Genomic DNA, 16,457 nt, shown 5'->3' with positions numbered 1-16,457 from the left:
CAGGTGATTGCCGGGTTCCTGTGCCTGCACTGCTCCCTTCTTACCTCCCTCTCCCATCTCCCTGCCCGATGCTGTGCTAATGCCTCCCCTGGGCTACTCTTGAAGGCCTGGCCCAGCCTGGAGGCCTTTCCAGGCTCTCTTTATTAGTGTTGACTGCAGCTGTGGCTTGGGCAGGGATAAAGGGGGTTCCTGGCCAGGCAATACCTGTGCTTGCTCACCTGAGTGAGGTCATAGCTCCTCACGGCCACCTGGGGCTCAGGGTGTTCCTACCCGCCCTTGCCCTGCTGGGGTGCAGCATTGTCACAAGGTGTCCCCGGCCACACACAGGACTCTGGTCGCTGCCAGGCGTCTCCCGTGGTGCAGCCATGATTGGTTTAAAGTCTGCACATAATCACCCACCTGGCTGTGGGGCTCATAAAACCTGCTGTGAATTAGACATCTACACCACTCTCAGCACCGCCAGCGCCGCCACTGCTGCCTCTGCCCAGCTGGCACTATGGGCACCACTTCTTTCTTGACAAGAGCCCAGGCTCTGCTCCGCATCCGGAACCAGCTGGTGCGGGAATGCCTGGCTGAGGTGCTGGCCACCTTCGTGATGATGGTAAGCAGGGCATACAGGTGGGTTGGGGCTGGGGGGTGTCATGTGTGTGTGACAGGGCTGATGGTGTCGTGGTGGCAGGTGCCAGGGGTCCCCGGGCTCTGCTGCTGGCCCCTTGGGGCTGGAAGGGTTTGGGGCTGCGCCACCCTCAAATGTGCAACTCGGCACTGCCTGTCCTCCCCCTTGGACCCTGTTCCCACAGCATGGTCCACGCTGTGCCATGGCTCCAGTGCAATCAGGGTGTGGTGCTGGACAGTGTGTCCCTTGATACCTCCTGCCTCAGAGCAGGCAAAGGTTGGGGCTCTGGTGCTGTTCCTAGCATTTGGGCTACATGCCATGATGGCAAATGTTGTCCCTGGGGCTATGTTGTGGTACCTCTTCCCCAACTCCTCCCCACAGAAAGCAGTTTATTTAATTGCCTATAATTTGGTTACTTTGCCATCAAAACCACAAGTGAGGGCAGTAACCACCTCCTTGCCAGTCCCTGTCTAGTGTCCAAGTATTGGGGAGCAAAACCAGGGGTGCAGCACCAGCATAGCCCTCGCCTTGCTGCCCTGCAGTATCAGTGGTGGGAGGGTCTCAGCATGAGGCCACCAGGGCTGAGGGGGGGCTACATCCCTCTTCTCCAGACAATCACCCTGGCCAGCGCTGCACAGAAGATCGCCTTCTATGAGACGAAGGGGAATATCATCACCAGCTACCTGGGAGGTGCCCTGGGTGTCATGGCAGGCATCTACACGGCAGGGGGAATCTCTGGTGAGACAGAGGAAGGGGTCTCAGCTCTTGCTATCCCCTGGCTCTGAGTCTCCCAGGACCCTCCACTCCCAGCCCTTCTCCCTACTCCATTGCAGGGGCCCACATGAACCCAGCGTTCTCCTTAGCCATGTGCCTGATAGAGCAGTTCCCCTGGTGGAAGTTTCCCATCTTTGTGGTTGTGCAGATCTTGGGATCTTTCATATCTGCTGGAGCTGTTTACATCCTCTACTATGGTATGGGGGAGCAGCATCGGACAAGAGAGCCCCACATAAGCCCCTGGCCTTGGGAGGCCAGGCTTATGTACGTACATGTTCTGCCTCTGCCCCCAGACGCCATCTGGCACCATAGCAATGGGACCCTTACTGTCTCTGGCCCCCAAGAAACTGCCTCCATCTTTGCCACTTACCCTGCTGACTTTGTGTCTGTTGCCAATGGCTTCTTGGACCAGGTGGGTGCCACTGTCAGCTCCCCCAGCCCCCTCAGTCCCCGTGGTGCTGAGCTGCTGTGCTATCCTCGCAGGTGATCGGCACAGGGGTGCTCATAGTGGTTGTCATGGGCATCATGGACCCCCGCAACAAGCCTGTCCCCAAGGGCCTGGAACCAGTGGTTGTGGCTCTCTTGGTGCTCTCCATCGAGGTCTCCATGGGGGCCAACTGTGGCTGCCCCCTGAACCCTGCACGGGACATCGGGCCCCGGCTCTTCACTTATCTGGCAGGTTGGGGCCCAGAGGTCTTCAGGTGGGTAGAGGGAAGGCGGGGAGGTGGGGATGGCAGGGATGATGCTGAGCCTACCCTGTCCCATCCTCAGCAGGGGCAATGGGTGGTGGTGGGTGCCACTGGTAGCACCACTGCTGGGGGCCGCCGTGGGCACGTACCTGTACCAGCTCTTTGTGGCTTTCCACTATCCGGAGGAGGACAGCGAAGTCTTGGCAGAGCAGGGCTCCATCGTTCTAGTCAACACCGCCATCGACGCAGACATTGGGAGGTCACCCAAGGAAAAGGACGCTGGGGAGACAGTGCCTGCCGAGTATCTCCCACCACCAAGCGCCAGCAGCACAGTCTCCCCCACAGTCACTGTCACAGCATTAAAAGAGTCCTGAGAGCACGGCGTGTCTTGTCTATGGACATGGGGGTGCAGGGATATGGTGGAAGGCCAGCCAGGCCTTGCTGCAGGGGGACCCCAGCCTGGGGGACACGAGCTGCTAGTGTGGGGGTTGGGATCCGGGGGTGTCCCCGGGCCCCCGGCAACCCGTGGGGCTGTCTCTGCCCCCCCGGACTCACACAGGAGCCGCCCCGCAAGCCAGGGCGCCGCCGGGGCCGCAGTCTCGGCCGGCCCCGCGGCCGCGCTCCGCCGCTTCCCCGCGCCCCCCACCTCACTTCCGCCGCCGACCGGCGCCGCCGCGGCCATGGGGAGCTGAGGCGGCGGCAGAGGCAGCGGCCCCGGCCCGGCCCGGCCGCCCGCCCGCTCCCCATGGGCTGCGGCGCCGCGGGACATGGAGCGGTGCGCGGCCCGCCGAGCCCCGGGTAAGCGGGGCCGCGCTGGGCCCGGGAGAGGCCCGGGTGAAGCCGCTCGGGCCCCGGTGCGGCCGTTGCCCCAGTAACGCGGTGGGGCGAGAGGGCCGGGCCGGGCCGGCAGCGGCTGCTCGGGCCGGGGTCGGGGCCGTGCCCGTGCCCGTGCCCCAGGAGATGCCCGAGGGGTGGCAGCGGCTCCGCGACCCCGGCGGGGCGGTGGGTGCGGAGTGGGTGCGGCGGGGGAGCAGAAATGGGGCCGGAGGTGCAGAGATGGGGGTGCAGGGCTGGCGCTGAGCGGGGCTGGGAGTGCGGACTTTGGGGATCCAGGAATGCAGCAAAGCAGGGCTGAGGAAGCAGAGGTGTCCTCTGGGGGTGCAGTGTCTGGGCTGGAAGGGTCCGGTGACCTCGGGGTGCCGAGCTGGGGGAGCAGGGAGATGCAGAATCTGGGGCTCTGGGAGTACAGGTAAGTAGAGCTGGGGGTCTCGCAGTGCAGGCTTGGGGGGATCTGGGGATGCAAAATTTGGGAGTGGAGGTGCAGTTAAGCAAGGTTGGGGTTCAGGGTGTGCAGGGGTACAGGTCCTGGCATGGGGGAGCACAGGACACGTAACACAGCTGGGGAGATTCCCTGTTCCCTGCCTTCTAGGGTTCTGGGACTAGCTTGGCTCTCAGGGTGGAGAGGAGATTTGGGGTGTCAGGGTTCAGGATTTTGGGGCTGTCTGGCTGCAGGTGCAGGGGGTGTCGGGGTGCATGGGGGTGACAGGGCGCTGTGTTGTAGAGGAAGAGCGTCGAGTGCGAGCCAACGCGCGAGAATACAACGAGAAGTTCCAGTACGCAGTGAGTGAGGGGGGTCTGAACCCCTTCCCGGGGCTCCTCGGGCAGGTCTGTGGGGCTGGGGTCTGAGTCACCCACACCTCACCACACCTTGGGAGGAGGGGGGTGAAGGTGTTATGACTAAAAAATAGATATTTGTCCATGAAAAAATGGTGCTGATGACATGAATGCCAATATAGCTGTGGGGCCAGGCAAGCACAGTGCACTCCATGTGGAGGATTCAGCCCATCCTTGGCCAAGGCCCAGAACCCTCCGGCTCTGCCCAGATCCCAGCCTGGTCCCACATCCCAATGTGGATCATGGGGCAGCTTCTGAAGGTGCCAAGGGAGGGCAGTGCTCACCTTGACCTCTCCTCACATTGGAAGTTATCCTTGGCTGCTCCAGAGCTGGCTACAGAGAGGGGAGAAGGGGGTCTGGGTTGGGGTCACCCTTGTGGGGTGCCAGGTGCTGCTGCTGGAGGAGTTTGGTCCCAGGGTACTGGCTGGTGACTGAGCCTGAGGAATTGGCTTCCCAAGGAAGCTGCCAGAGGTAGCACAGGAGCAGGAGCCTGACCCCCCCCAAAGAGCATGGTGAGCCACAGCCCCTGCCCTCCAGAGTGATCTCGCCTTGGGGGGTTATGGGGCCTCGGCAGCCTGTAAACCCCCTTCTTGCCCCATCTGTTCCTAGAGCAACTGCATCAAGACCTCCAAGTACAACATTGTCACCTTCCTGCCTGTCAACCTCTTTGAGCAGTTCCAGGAAGTGGCCAACACCTATTTCCTCTTCCTCCTCATCCTGCAGGTGAGTGCAGTCCTTCTCTGCCTGGACATACAGGAGGGCTCCAAGTAGTGCCATACTTTGGAAGTGGGGAGGTTTGGTACCCTCGAGCAGGGGCAGTATGATCCTGGAGCTGGCTGATTCCTGTGTAATTTCCTGTTTCCTGTCCCCAGCTGATTCCTCAGATCTCTTCACTGTCCTGGTTTACCACCATCGTGCCTTTGGTTCTTGTCTTAACTATCACAGCTGTCAAAGATGCCACCGATGACTACGTGAGTGGTTCCCCCTACGCCCTTCTTCCCACTGGACAGGGGGTTGAGATGCTGTGCAGGGGTGCAGTGTCTGGGCAAAGGCATTTGAGATGGTGGGGGAGCACAGGACCCCATCCCCAAGAGGCTGACACTGCTGTCTCTTCCCCCTGCTCCCAGTTCCGCCATAAAAGCGACAACCAGGTCAACAACCGGCAGTCTCAGGTCCTGATCAGTGGAGTGTGAGTGTCACGGGCACAGAGCAGTGCAGGGCAAGCCAGGGACCCTGCGGGACGTGGCAGTGGGCAGGGCAGGGCTCCTGCCTGACTACAGTTTGCTGTCCCCTCTGCAGCCTTCGGCAGGAGCAGTGGATGAACGTCCGTGTTGGAGACATCATCAAGTTGGAGAACAACCAGTTTGTGGCGGTGAGTGCAGCACTGAGACAAGTATGGTTCCAGCAGGGTGGTTGGCACACAGGGACCATGGAAGGGTGTGGTGCCACTCCCACTTTTCTTTTGTGCTCCTCTGTCACTGCCCAGGGTGGGGACATTAGGGACTTCCAACCTGGAAGTTGCATTTAGGTTGGAGAGTTGGGGCCATAGTGGAGCCATGTTTTGAACTCTGAGGATCTGGGCACTTGGAGTGATGGTGGCTAGGCTCAGGTGCAAAGGACACATGGGGTTAGGGATGGCCTTTGCAGATGCTCCAGGGAGTTCCAAGGACATCCAAGGGCCAGGAGCTTCCCTGGGGAAGGCGTGGGGGAGTCCTAGTGTTGGCACCACCCTTCACAAGTCTCTCCCAGCAGGCTGACCTCCTCCTCCTCTCCAGCAGTGAACCCCATGGGTTGTGCTACATAGAGACTGCAGAGCTAGATGGGTAGGTGTCCCTGCTCGCCTTGGGGAGCCAGGGAAGGCAAGAGGTGGGAGTGAGGGTAGGCTGCAGGCAGGGCAGGAGCTGCTGGGCAGCACCTGCAAAGGCTCTCCCTGCCCGGCTGTCTCTAACCCATGTGGTGCCTTCCTGCCTGCAGAGAGACCAACATGAAGGTGCGTCAGGCCATTCCCATCACCGCAGAGCTGGGGGACACCAGCCAGCTGGCTCGCTTTGATGGTGAGTGCCCGTGCCCAGCCCTCTGCCACAGGGCAGCCCCCCACCTTCCTTCCTCTGTCACCCTTGGTAGACAAGGACCAGCCATGTGGCACTGTCATTCTGCGGCTCAAAGCGGATCTCTGGAGAGCCAGGGGTGGTGCTGGGAGCACTGGGATGGAGCTGGCCCTGTGGAGAAGGCAAGTCCCAGCTGAGCCATACTGTGCACCCAGGTGAGGTGATCTGTGAACCCCCCAACAACAAGCTGGACAAGTTTGGTGGGACACTGTACTGGAAGGAGAACAAGTACCCCCTGAGCAACCAGAACATGCTGCTGCGGGGCTGCGTCCTGCGCAACACTGAGTGGTGCTTTGGCCTCGTCATCTTTGCAGGTGGGCTGAGGCAGCAGCTGCTGCTGTGCTGCACAGAGGGGAGGGAAAGACACCCCCTGATGCCTTCCTGCTCCCCAGGACCTGACACAAAACTGATGCAGAACAGCGGCCGGACCAAATTTAAGCGGACGAGCATCGACCGGCTGATGAACACGCTGGTGCTCTGGGTATGCAGAAGGGAGATCCTGGGAGCCCTGGCTCTGACCCAGTCAGGGCTTTTATGTAATGTTCTTTCCCCAGATCTTTGGGTTCCTGGTGTGCATGGGAGTGATCCTGGCCATTGGCAACGCCATCTGGGAGCACGAGGTGGGCGTCTGCTTCCAGATCTACTTGCCCTGGGACGAGGGGGTGCACAGTGCCTTCTTCTCTGGCTTCCTCTCCTTCTGGTCCTACATCATCATCCTCAACACTGTGGTGCCCATCTCGCTCTATGTGAGGTAGGGCAGGGGGCAGAGGGGCTGGGCAGGGGGTGTAGAGAAATTAGGGGTGCCCTCTGGGGAGGGGAGACAGGGGTGGAGATCCACAGGCAGAACGGTGTGTTCTGTGGGGGGGTGTGGGCTACTCTCTTGGTGACAGGCCATATCTGCCTTCAGGGACACGCCAAGACCTGAGGACCCCACAGGTCCCTCAGGGGCCCCCTGGCTGTGTCTGGCTGCTCGTCTCTCCCTGCCCTGGCTGCACGCTGGCTATTTTGCTCTGCCCTCCTGCAGCTCCCAGGCTCCTGCACTGTCCCCTTCTCTCTCTCTTTTAATTTCTCTCTCTTTTCGTTCCCCAGCATGGGTTCTGTCACCCTTAGCCCCGAGGTAAGAATGTGTCACCTCCACCCCTCCCACTCATTGCTGTCTGCCCTGTGGGCTTGGGAGGGGTTCAGGGTTTGTAGGTGTGTGAGATGCCTGGGGAGCCCCATGGGCTTCCCCCTGGGTGCCTTGCCTTGGTCCCCAGCCCTGGCTTAGCGGTGGCTGTCAGCAGGAATGGGTTGCAGGCCAGCCCCCGGGAAGGGTGTGGGAGCTAGCAAGCCGTGGGGGGCACCCGGGGTGCTGGAGTGCCCAGGGCACTGAGGGTCTGGGGTGGGCATGTGTACGCCTGTCGCTGGCTCAGCAGTGTGCTGCCCTGCCCCAGTGACACCCAGCCATCCTCCCTGCAGCGTTGAGGTGATCCGGCTTGGGCACAGCTACTTCATCAACTGGGACAAGAAGATGTACTGTGCCAAGCGCCAGACGCCGGCTGAAGCCCGCACCACCACCCTCAACGAGGAGCTGGGGCAGGTGGAGTACATCTTCTCTGACAAGACTGGCACCCTCACCCAGAATATCATGGTCTTCAGCAAGTGCTCTGTGAACGGGCACAGCTATGGTGAGTGCCAGATGCCAGAGCCAGGCTGGGGCTCCCCACCTCCATTTGAGGCAGTCAGGAAACAAGGGGGCTTAGTCAGAGCGTCATGGGGCAGCAGCAGCTGCCGTGGTATTGGGTCTCTGTCATAGTTAACTCCATACCCTGTTTTGTAGGTGATGTGCAGGACATGCTGGGTCACAAGGCAGAGCTGGGAGAGGTAAGGGTGCTGTCAGTTTGAAGCCTGCTCATGCTAAGTGCAATGGGGGGGTAACCCCAACTTTGCCCCTGCAGAGGCCAGAGCCAGTAGACTTCTCCTTCAACCCGCTGGCAGACCCACGGTTCCAGTTCTGGGACCCCAGCCTGATGGAAGCCGTCAGGCTGGGAGACCTCCACGTGCACGAGTTCTTCCGCCTGCTCTCGCTCTGTCACACCGTCATGTCCGAGGAGAAGAGTGAAGGTAGGCGTGGGGCAGGATCTGTCCCTGTGGGTCACAAGACACTGTCACTGACCTCCATGCTGTCTGCAGGGGAGCTGTTCTACAAGGCACAGTCCCCAGATGAGGGAGCGCTGGTCACAGCTGCCAGAAACTTTGGCTTTGTGTTCCGGTCCCGCACGCCCAAGACCATCACAGTGCAGGAGCTGGGTCAGGCCATCACCTACCAGCTGCTGGCCATCCTGGACTTCAACAACATCCGCAAGCGCATGTCTGTCATCGGTGAGGTCCTGGGCATGGCACGGAGGCTGGGAGGGCCACGTGGGGCTGCAGCATGGGACTCATTGTGGTGTGCTGGGGGACCAGTCCAGCGCTGATGAGGCTGTGACTGTGGAGGCATTGGCAGGTTGATGGCTGGGGGTCAGAGCGGGACCTGCTCCTGCACCCCTGAGCCAGGCACCTTTTCCCCTCCTCCCTGCAGTCCGCAGCCCTGAGGGCAAGATCCGGCTGTACTGCAAAGGTGCTGACACCATCCTGCTGGAGCGGCTGCACCCCCTCAACCAGGACCTGACCAGCATCACCACCGACCATCTCAATGTGCGTAGGACAAGGTCCTGCAGGCAGCGTAGGGAGGAAAGAGTGGCTGCCCAGGAGCCTGAGTTGGGCCTGTGCCCTGTCCTAGGAACACCGCTGGGGTCTGGGGACGCCATCAGGGTCTCCAGCACAGCCAGCTCTGACTGCTTGCAGGAGTACGCCAGTGAGGGGCTGCGGACTCTGGTGCTGGCTTACAGAGACCTGGAGGAGAGCTACTACAAGGATTGGTCTGAGCGGCTGCATCGAGCTGGCAGTGCCCCTGAGGCCCGTGAGGATCACCTGGCTTGGCTCTACGATGAGGTGGAGCATGATATGATGGTAGGTGAACTGGAGGCTGAGGTTGGTGGTGGCTGCGGGCAGCCCCTGATGACCTCCTGTTTGGGTCCCCAAGCTGCTTGGAGCCACAGCCATTGAGGACAAATTGCAGCAGGGAGTCCCCGAAACCATTGCCATCCTGACGCTGGCCAACATCAAGATCTGGGTGCTGACAGGGGACAAGCAGGGTGAGGCATAGCTAAGGTGCTGGCTGGAGATAAGAATGTGGGCTGGATTCCACCTGCCTGGGATCCCTACTGCTCTCTCCTGAATGGACTCTGGCTCAGCCCCTGGTTTCCTGTCCTCAGAAACAGCTGTGAACATCGGCTATTCCTGCAAGATGCTGACAGATGACATGACAGAGGTGTTTGTGGTTACAGGCCACACTGTGCTGGAAGTGCGAGAGGAGCTAAGGTGAGGGCTGGGGGGCAGAGGACACAGAGTAGTGCCAGTGTGGGGCACAGCTGCAGCTGGAGGAGCTAGAGCTATGGAGGAGCTCTGAGATGGAACCCTGTGCCCCCTCTCTCCTCAGGAAAGCCCGGGAGAAGATGATGGATGCGTCACGTTCTGTGTGCAATGGCTTCTCCTACCAGGAGAAACTCTCCTCCAAGCTTACCTCAGTGCTGGAAGCCATTGCGGGCGAATATGCCCTGGTCATCAATGGGCACAGCCTGGTAGGGCCCTGGGAGTGCCAGGCAGGACAAGGGCTGGCTGTGTACCATGATCCCAGCTGTCCCTTGCTCTCCTACAGGCCCATGCACTGGAGGCAGACATGGAGGTGGAATTCCTGGAGACAGCGTGTGCCTGCAAGGCTGTTATCTGCTGCCGTGTCACACCCCTGCAGAAAGCCCAGGTGGTGGAGCTGGTCAAGAAGTACAAGAAAGCCGTCACTTTGGCCATTGGGGATGGGGCCAACGATGTCAGCATGATCAAGAGTAAGGCCTGGGATCTGGGGGACCACAGGAGAAGACAGGCCACCCCCCTGCACCATCCTTGGGCCTGTGGGAGCTTCTGTGCTCACCCCTCTGTGCCCCACAGGAACAAAGTGCCTGTGCTGGGGGTGCTGCTCTTGTCCCCTGTGCTCCTGGCAGCCCTCTCTTTACCTATCTCTCCTTCCCTCCACAGCTGCCCACATTGGGGTGGGCATCAGTGGGCAGGAAGGCATCCAGGCCGTGCTGGCCTCCGACTACTCCTTCTCCCAGTTCAAGTTCCTCCAGCGCCTGCTCCTGGTGCATGGGCGCTGGTCCTACCTGCGCATGTGCAAGTTTCTTTGCTACTTCTTCTATAAGAACTTTGCCTTCACCATGGTCCACTTCTGGTTTGGCTTCTTCTGTGGCTTCTCAGCACAGGTGGGTTGGTGGCTTTTCTCACTGAAAGCTGGGGAGGGTTTTCCTGCAGAGCTGCTTGGCTCTGAAGCGTGTTCAGGTCTATGGACTCCCCGTGGGGATTCATCCTGAGCCAGGAGGCACAGCCTGGCATCCAGCGTGCAGTGTGTGAGGAGCCTGTGGTCAGAGTGGGCGGTCCTGGGGGGCTGGAGACAGCTCTCCTGTCCCTGCAGCTGTGGGCACAGGGACTCAGGGGCTGGCTGGGGCACAGGGTGGGCAGGTCTTGTGCCCTGCTGAGTGCTCTATTCCATACAGACAGTGTATGACCAGTACTTCATCACGCTGTACAACATTGTCTACACATCGCTGCCTGTGCTCGCTATGGGTGTCTTTGACCAGGTATGGCAGGGGATAGTGAGAGGTCCCTGGGTGTGTGAGGAGTCTGTACCCACCCTGTGGGAAGAAGGGCTGCCTGAGTGCCTGAGTCGGGATGTCCTTGTCATCCATGGGCTGTGGTAGAGGCTGCTCTTGCCCAGGGCTAAAGGGAGGTGCCCATGCCCCCAGGATGTGCCAGAGCAGCGGAGCATGGAGTACCCCAAACTCTACGAGCCTGGGCAGCTGAACCTGCTCTTCAACAAGCGGGAGTTCTTCATCTGCATTGCCCAGGGCATCTACACTTCCATCCTCATGTTCTTTATCCCCTACGGCGTCTTCGCTGATGCCACCCGTGATGATGGTGCCCAGCTGGCCGACTACCAGTCCTTTGCTGTCACTGTCGCTACCTCCCTCGTGATTGTTGTCAGTGTGCAGGTAGGGATGTGGCTACTCTGCCCCAGACCTTCGGGACACCTCAGGCATCCCCTGAGCCCTGTCTCTTCCTGCATCCCCCCCACTAGATCGGGCTAGACACAGGATTCTGGACGGCCATCAACCACTTCTTCATCTGGGGTAGCCTGGCCGCCTACTTCGCCATCCTCTTCACCATGCACAGCGACGGCCTCTTCCGGATGTTCCCCAACCAGTTCCGCTTTGTGGGTGAGTCCCTGTGTGCCCCATGCTCCCCACCCTAGCAGGCTGCTGCCTTGGCCTGGCCCTCACTGGGTTCATTCTTTCCCACAGGTAACGCGCAGAACACGCTGGCCCAGCCCACGGTCTGGCTGACCATCGCCCTCACTGCCGTAGTCTGTATCGTGCCCGTTGTGGCCTTTCGCTTCCTTAAGCTGGACCTGAAACCAGAGCTCTCGGATACGGTGAGAGTGCGTGGCTGTGGGAGCAGTCACAGGGTCCCAGCCCTGAGGAGAGGGTGTTCCCCAGGGCCCTGAGCCTGCCCTGTGTCCCCAGGTGCGCTACACTCAGCTGGTACGGAAGAAGCAGAAGACGCAGCACCGGTGCATGCGGCACGCAGGGCGTGCAGGCTCACGCCGCTCTGGCTATGCCTTCTCCCATCAGGAGGGCTTCGGGGAGCTCATCATGTCTGGCAAGAACATGAGGCTTAGCTCCTTGGCACTGTCCAGCTTTGCCCCCCGCCCCAGTGCCAGCTGGATTGACACCCTGCGGAAGAAGAAGGGCTGCGAGGGCAGCAGCGCCAGCAGCCCCGGTGGCACAGCCGACAAGACTCCCAGGGTGTGAGGCTGGAGGGGGTCACATCCCCTTCTGCTCAGCTGGGGGCTCCCCTCCTCTGCCCCTGGCCCTGGGGAGGGCAAAGCCCCGTGTCAGCAGGGTCCCATGGTAGGAGCAGAGGTGATGTGGGGGCCAGTGCTGAGGTTTGGAGGAGTCTGGACCTTCTAGCCAAAAAATACACCCAGGGAGGATAGATGGATGGATGGATGGATGGATGGATGGATGGATGGATGGATGGATGGATGGATGGATGGATGGATGGGTGTCATCACCATCAGCCCCTCCCCACCCCCCCATTCACTCCTCCATCAGTATTCAATTCCACTGAGTGCAAACACCCCATCGCACATGAATGTATCGTACCAGAGGTGCAGGGCTGTGGAAGGACAGTGGCCTCTCCGCAGTCTTCACCCACGTGTCTTTTTTTTATATAAACAAAAAAAAAAAAGGAAAAAAAAGACCTCCCCCCCCCAAAAAATAGCTACCAAAAAACAAACAAAAAAAAAGTAAGGAAAAATCTCTGAGTTTACAAAGCGACTTATTTCTTGTCTGGGTACAGGGAGAAGGGGGGAGAAAGGTCACCCTCCTTGTCCCCCTGCCTCAGGGTTCCCCAGGACAGTGGGTGCTGGGTCGGAAAGGGGAAGTGTTCTGTGCCACAGGGAGGCTGGGTTTTTGCGGCTGCCGTGATTCACTCCCACGTCTGGTCTTGCGCAACGCTCGGCCTCTGCTTCCTCCCTCCTCTTCCTCTCCAACTCCTGCGGGACTGAGCACTACTGAAGTGTGTGTGGGCAATGGGGACGCTGGGGAGCCTCTGGGGCTGCTGGGCTCCCAGGGACGCGATACCAAAGAGGAGCTTGTTAAGACTGGTGTTGGCGAGGGCTGGAGGGGATCTGTGGGGTTTTGCGGTTGTTTCGGTGGAGGGGCCGCGGATCGAGGTAGATCATTTTTGGCGCGTTTCTATCTGGCCGAATGGTATCGTTTTATGGTTCTTGAGAAAAAAAAAAAACCCAAAAAAACAAACCAGCTTTTTTTTTTTTTTTTTTTTTAATTTAAAAGAAGAAAATGTTCTGAGCAGATCCTGACGTGTCATGTGTCCTGGGGAGGGGAGGAGGGGGGAGGGCACGGCGGAGGTCGCGGGGAGCCGGGGCCGGCACGGGGCGGTGTTGGCTCGCCCGGCCCCGGGCGCACGTGCCGCCCCGCCCCTCGGCCGGTTTCACAACCCCGGCTCCTCCGATGTTTTCCTACCCGGGACTGGGCGCATGGCGCGGCCGCCGGGGCCGCTTCTCCTCCTTCTCCTTCCTCTCCGCTTCCTCGTCCACCTCGCCGCCGCCGGGCGGCCCTGCGGCCCCGCCGGTGAGTGCGACCGGCACCGGGCAGCGCGGGAGCGGGGACGGCCCTGAGCCTTTGCCGGTACCTGGGCCTCGTGGGTCTGGGCACGGCGAGGGGACACATGCGGTTCCGTGCCGGCCCCGGAGGAGCTCAGCCGGGCCCGGGGAGGCGGGCGCGTGGTGGTACGGCACCCCTGGGGGTGGGCGCTGTGTGCCGGTGCTGTGTCCCGGGCGCTGCTGGGTGCTGGGTGCATTCCCAGCAGCAGGAGCCAAAGGGAACAGCAGGTTCACGCTGGCCGCTGACCTTTGGAGGTAGCCGGGAGCGCTGCCCAGGCCCGACCAGGGCCGGCAGCCAGCACAGTCATTTAACCCCTCTGGCACTGGACCGACCCCCATGTAGGGACTCGCGGAACCACCGGTCCCAGTGTGCCACCTTCCCCGACCTGTGCTCCCCGCCGCCAGACCACTCATACCCCACAATGTGAGGCACCACTGCCACTCTCCAGCTCAGTGCCCTGACCCACAGCAGTCACCGGACGTGGGGAGCAGATGATTGTGTGCCTTCCATCTCCAGGGACACCCACCGGCGCTGGGGTCGCACGTTCATCGCCTGCTCCACTCTTGTTCCTCCAGGACTGCCGCGGGACACGGTGTTGGGCCACCTGGGAGCCAACATCATGTTGACCTGCCAGGATGAGGTGCCTGCAAACGCCACGGTGTTGTGGCAGGTGGAGGAGCAGGGAGCAGCAGGGAGCTGGGGACGGCAGCTGGCAGAGGGAAACACACTGCTGCTGAGGCAGCTGCGCTACAAGGACTCTGGGCACTACAGCTGCTCCGTGGGGAGCCACCTGCTGCGCTCCCTGCGGCTGCTGGTGGCAGGTGGGTCCACGCTGGGGTGGGAATGTCCCTCGCAGCATTGCCTGTGATGGCTCCTGTGCCCCAGCACCTCCCTGCCTTGCAGAGCCCCCTGAAACTCCTCAGGTCTCCTGCTACCGGCGGAGCCACGACAAGGATGTCCTGTGTGAGTGGCCACAGCAGAGGAAGCCATCCCCAGGGACACAGGCAATGCTCTGGCTGAAGCGGAGGTGAGTGCTGTCACTGCATCCACCATGGGCTGGGACCCCAGTAGGACAGAACATGTCCCTCTCCATGGACCTGGTGCTGTCTGAGACCCCATGGCTCAGGCTGCTTGCCTCCCTGCAGACCCTTTCCCTAGGAGCTACTGGTAGCAGGGAGTCCACAGCACAGAATGTGTTCCTTCCCCATGGCCCCATTGCCCAGCGCTGCCTGGGGACCCCATGGCACAGAATGTATCCCTCCCAACAGACCCTTTTTCTAACACTGCCGGGGACCCCACAGCATAGGACATGTCCCCCACAGCTGCCCTGTGCCTAGAGCATGCTGCAGCCCCCCCTGAGCTGTGACCTCACAGGTTTATGGCTGAGAACGCCACAGAGCAGCAGTGCCACTACTTGTCCAAGGCACGGAAGTTCATTTGCCGGTTGAAGGTGCCACCTGACACTGATGATACCAAACACCTCGTGGTGTCCACGTGCGTCAGCAACAGCGCCGGTGGCTCGGCTGGCAAAGACAAGATCATCACCCTCAGAAGTGTCTGTGAGTGCTGTCCGTGGCTGGGAGCTGGGGTGGCAGGGGTACAGTGCAAGGCCCTGAGCCCCCGCTCCCCTGGCAGTGAGGCCAGACCCCCCAGTGAACGTGACGGTGCAGGCTCTGGAGAAGGCGCCGCAGCGGCTGCAGGTGAACTGGTCCTACCCCCCCTCCTGGGACCCCCGCTTCTACTGGCTCCACTTCCAGGTCCGCTACCGCCCCGAGCCTGCCCCGACCTTCGTGGAGGTGAGACCCCGCCTGCTGGCATGCCCCTTGTCCGTGGCCAGACTGTCCCCAGCCACATGTCCCCTCCAGGTGGATCAGGTGACAACAACTTGGCTCGACATCCGCGACGCGTGGCGCGGGATGAGGCACGTGGTGCAGGTGAGGGCGAAGGATGAGTTCGGCCACGGCACGTGGAGCGAGTGGAGCCAGGAGGCTGTGGGCACACCCTGGACAGGTAGGAGGGGAACGTGGGGCCCTGAGACTGGGGGCTCAGAATGGGCTCTCCAAGTCTCATACTCCTTCCTCACTGTGCAGACCCTTGGGAGCTCACCTCTGAAATGGAGCCTTTCAGCTCACAGGTAACAATGGTATTGGTCCTGAAGGGGTCTCCTGTCCCCATGTGGGACACGAGGACACCAGGGCATGAGGGCTGACCTGTCCCATTGTGCCTCCCCACCTTTTGCAGGTCCCCACAGAAGATGGCACCTATGGGGTGACAATGTCCCCCAGGCTCTTTGAGGAGGATGATGCTAATAGTGCTGGTGGTGAGGAAGGATTCCTGCACTGGGGCTGGGGGGCAGGGACACCCACTCCCTTATCCTCACCATGAGCCCACCCATTCTCTGTGTCAGGGTCTGTGATGGAAGCCAGCACCCATCCTGTGGCATCCCCCTATGCCTTCCTGGTCACTGGGGGGAGTCTGCTCCTTGGCATCGCCCTGTTTGTTGGCATCGTGGTGAGGTGAGTGCCAGGGGGGCTGCCCCAAGGGGTTGTGTCTGCCCCTTCCCTGACCTGGAGCCTCTCTTCTCCCCTGCAGGTACAGGCAGATGTGGTGGACAAGTGGGCAGGAGACGACCAAGCCAGAGGGCGAGGGGCAGCACATGTTGGTCCCTCTAAGCTTACCCCCACCCGCACTCAGTGATACCCCTCTGCTCTCACACCCTGCCCCCTCAGCCCCTGGAGTGCTCCACATAACTCAGGCAGATTATTCCTCCTCAGGGCAGTAGCCAGGGGCTGAATATGCTGGTAGGTGCTTGGGGGTTGGATGGAGGGTCCCAGGGCTTTGATGTGGCTCTGGGAGCAGTTGCCCCCCACTATCTGGTGACTCTGTGGCTGGGACAAGCCTCTGGGGAGGAGAATCAGTTCCATCCCCCATGGGGAAGCAGCTAGGAAAAACTCAAACTGGGTCCTGGGGGCACCTTCAGCACCATGGCCAAGCTGGGATGGCCAGGAGTGAGAGCACTGGAAGCATGGCTGCACCAGAGTTTGGGAGCTGGCCCAGGACCAGGTCTGGGACCGGGTCTGGGGGTCCCACAGGGAAGGGCCTGGTCCCTACAGTGCCACGGGGGTTGGGAAGGGAGGGCCTGGCTGGATCAGCCCCACACCTCTGCTGCAGCCCCCTTGGGGCTCCTTTTTAAAGCACACGTTGGGGAAACGGGGCAATGTGGCTCAAATAAATGCTTTGGATTTATGCTGGAGTGGCTGCTGGGAGCGGGGTAGCA

The 16,457-nt window shown here is 60.9% G+C and overlaps 3 protein-coding genes across 17 annotated transcripts; all 3 read left to right on the top strand.

Moving 5' to 3' along the window:
* The first annotated feature begins 44 nt into the window (after positions 1–44).
* AQP10 (aquaporin 10) lies at positions 45–2,771 on the top strand. Its single transcript, XM_059870911.1, has 7 exons — positions 45–601; positions 1,228–1,354; positions 1,450–1,587; positions 1,684–1,802; positions 1,874–2,091; positions 2,162–2,380; positions 2,639–2,771. Exons 1-7 carry the CDS (start codon positions 497–499, stop codon positions 2,769–2,771), a joined length of 1,059 nt encoding a protein of 352 aa, XP_059726894.1. The 5' UTR covers positions 45–496.
* Positions 2,729–12,814, top strand: ATP8B2 (ATPase phospholipid transporting 8B2). 14 transcript variants are annotated; one of them, XM_059870872.1, is made up of 27 exons: positions 2,729–2,877; positions 3,641–3,692; positions 4,363–4,476; positions 4,626–4,724; positions 4,881–4,942; positions 5,053–5,125; positions 5,506–5,576; positions 5,728–5,743; positions 5,878–6,016; positions 6,176–6,342; positions 6,416–6,612; positions 7,320–7,528; positions 7,681–7,724; positions 7,799–7,964; positions 8,034–8,222; positions 8,422–8,537; positions 8,688–8,852; positions 8,926–9,037; positions 9,158–9,263; positions 9,382–9,523; positions 9,601–9,784; positions 9,975–10,198; positions 10,490–10,573; positions 10,739–10,984; positions 11,071–11,209; positions 11,294–11,424; positions 11,516–12,814. In XM_059870872.1, exons 1-27 carry the CDS (start codon positions 2,825–2,827, stop codon positions 11,801–11,803), a joined length of 3,588 nt encoding a protein of 1,195 aa, XP_059726855.1. In that variant the 5' UTR covers positions 2,729–2,824; the 3' UTR covers positions 11,804–12,814. The 14 variants fall into 14 exon arrangements, with proteins under 14 accessions (XP_059726855.1, XP_059726853.1, XP_059726859.1 ...); XM_059870870.1 differs by lacking the exon at positions 5,878–6,016 and adding an exon at positions 6,017–6,175 and having other exon boundaries at positions 5,728–5,807; positions 6,254–6,342; XM_059870876.1 differs by having other exon boundaries at positions 5,503–5,576; positions 6,254–6,342.
* A 147-nt stretch (positions 12,815–12,961) lies between these two features.
* Positions 12,962–16,426, top strand: IL6R (interleukin 6 receptor). 2 transcript variants are annotated; one of them, XM_059870885.1, is made up of 10 exons: positions 12,967–13,147; positions 13,756–14,001; positions 14,084–14,207; positions 14,555–14,739; positions 14,816–14,976; positions 15,046–15,190; positions 15,271–15,314; positions 15,422–15,500; positions 15,588–15,696; positions 15,773–16,426. In XM_059870885.1, the coding sequence occupies exons 1-10, from the start codon at positions 13,054–13,056 to the stop codon at positions 15,960–15,962; spliced, it is 1,377 nt and encodes a 458-aa protein (XP_059726868.1). In that variant the 5' UTR covers positions 12,967–13,053; the 3' UTR covers positions 15,963–16,426. The 2 variants fall into 2 exon arrangements, with proteins under 2 accessions (XP_059726867.1, XP_059726868.1); XM_059870884.1 differs by having other exon boundaries at positions 12,962–13,147; positions 14,816–15,190.
* The last annotated feature ends 31 nt before the right edge of the window (positions 16,427–16,457 follow it).

The sequence above is a fragment of the Haemorhous mexicanus genome, chromosome 31 (genome assembly GCF_027477595.1).
Source record: "Haemorhous mexicanus isolate bHaeMex1 chromosome 31, bHaeMex1.pri, whole genome shotgun sequence".
Lineage (NCBI taxonomy): Eukaryota > Metazoa > Chordata > Aves > Passeriformes > Fringillidae > Haemorhous > Haemorhous mexicanus.
Note: the sequence above shows the minus strand (reverse complement) of the source record. Positions and strands in the feature narration are given on the sequence as shown.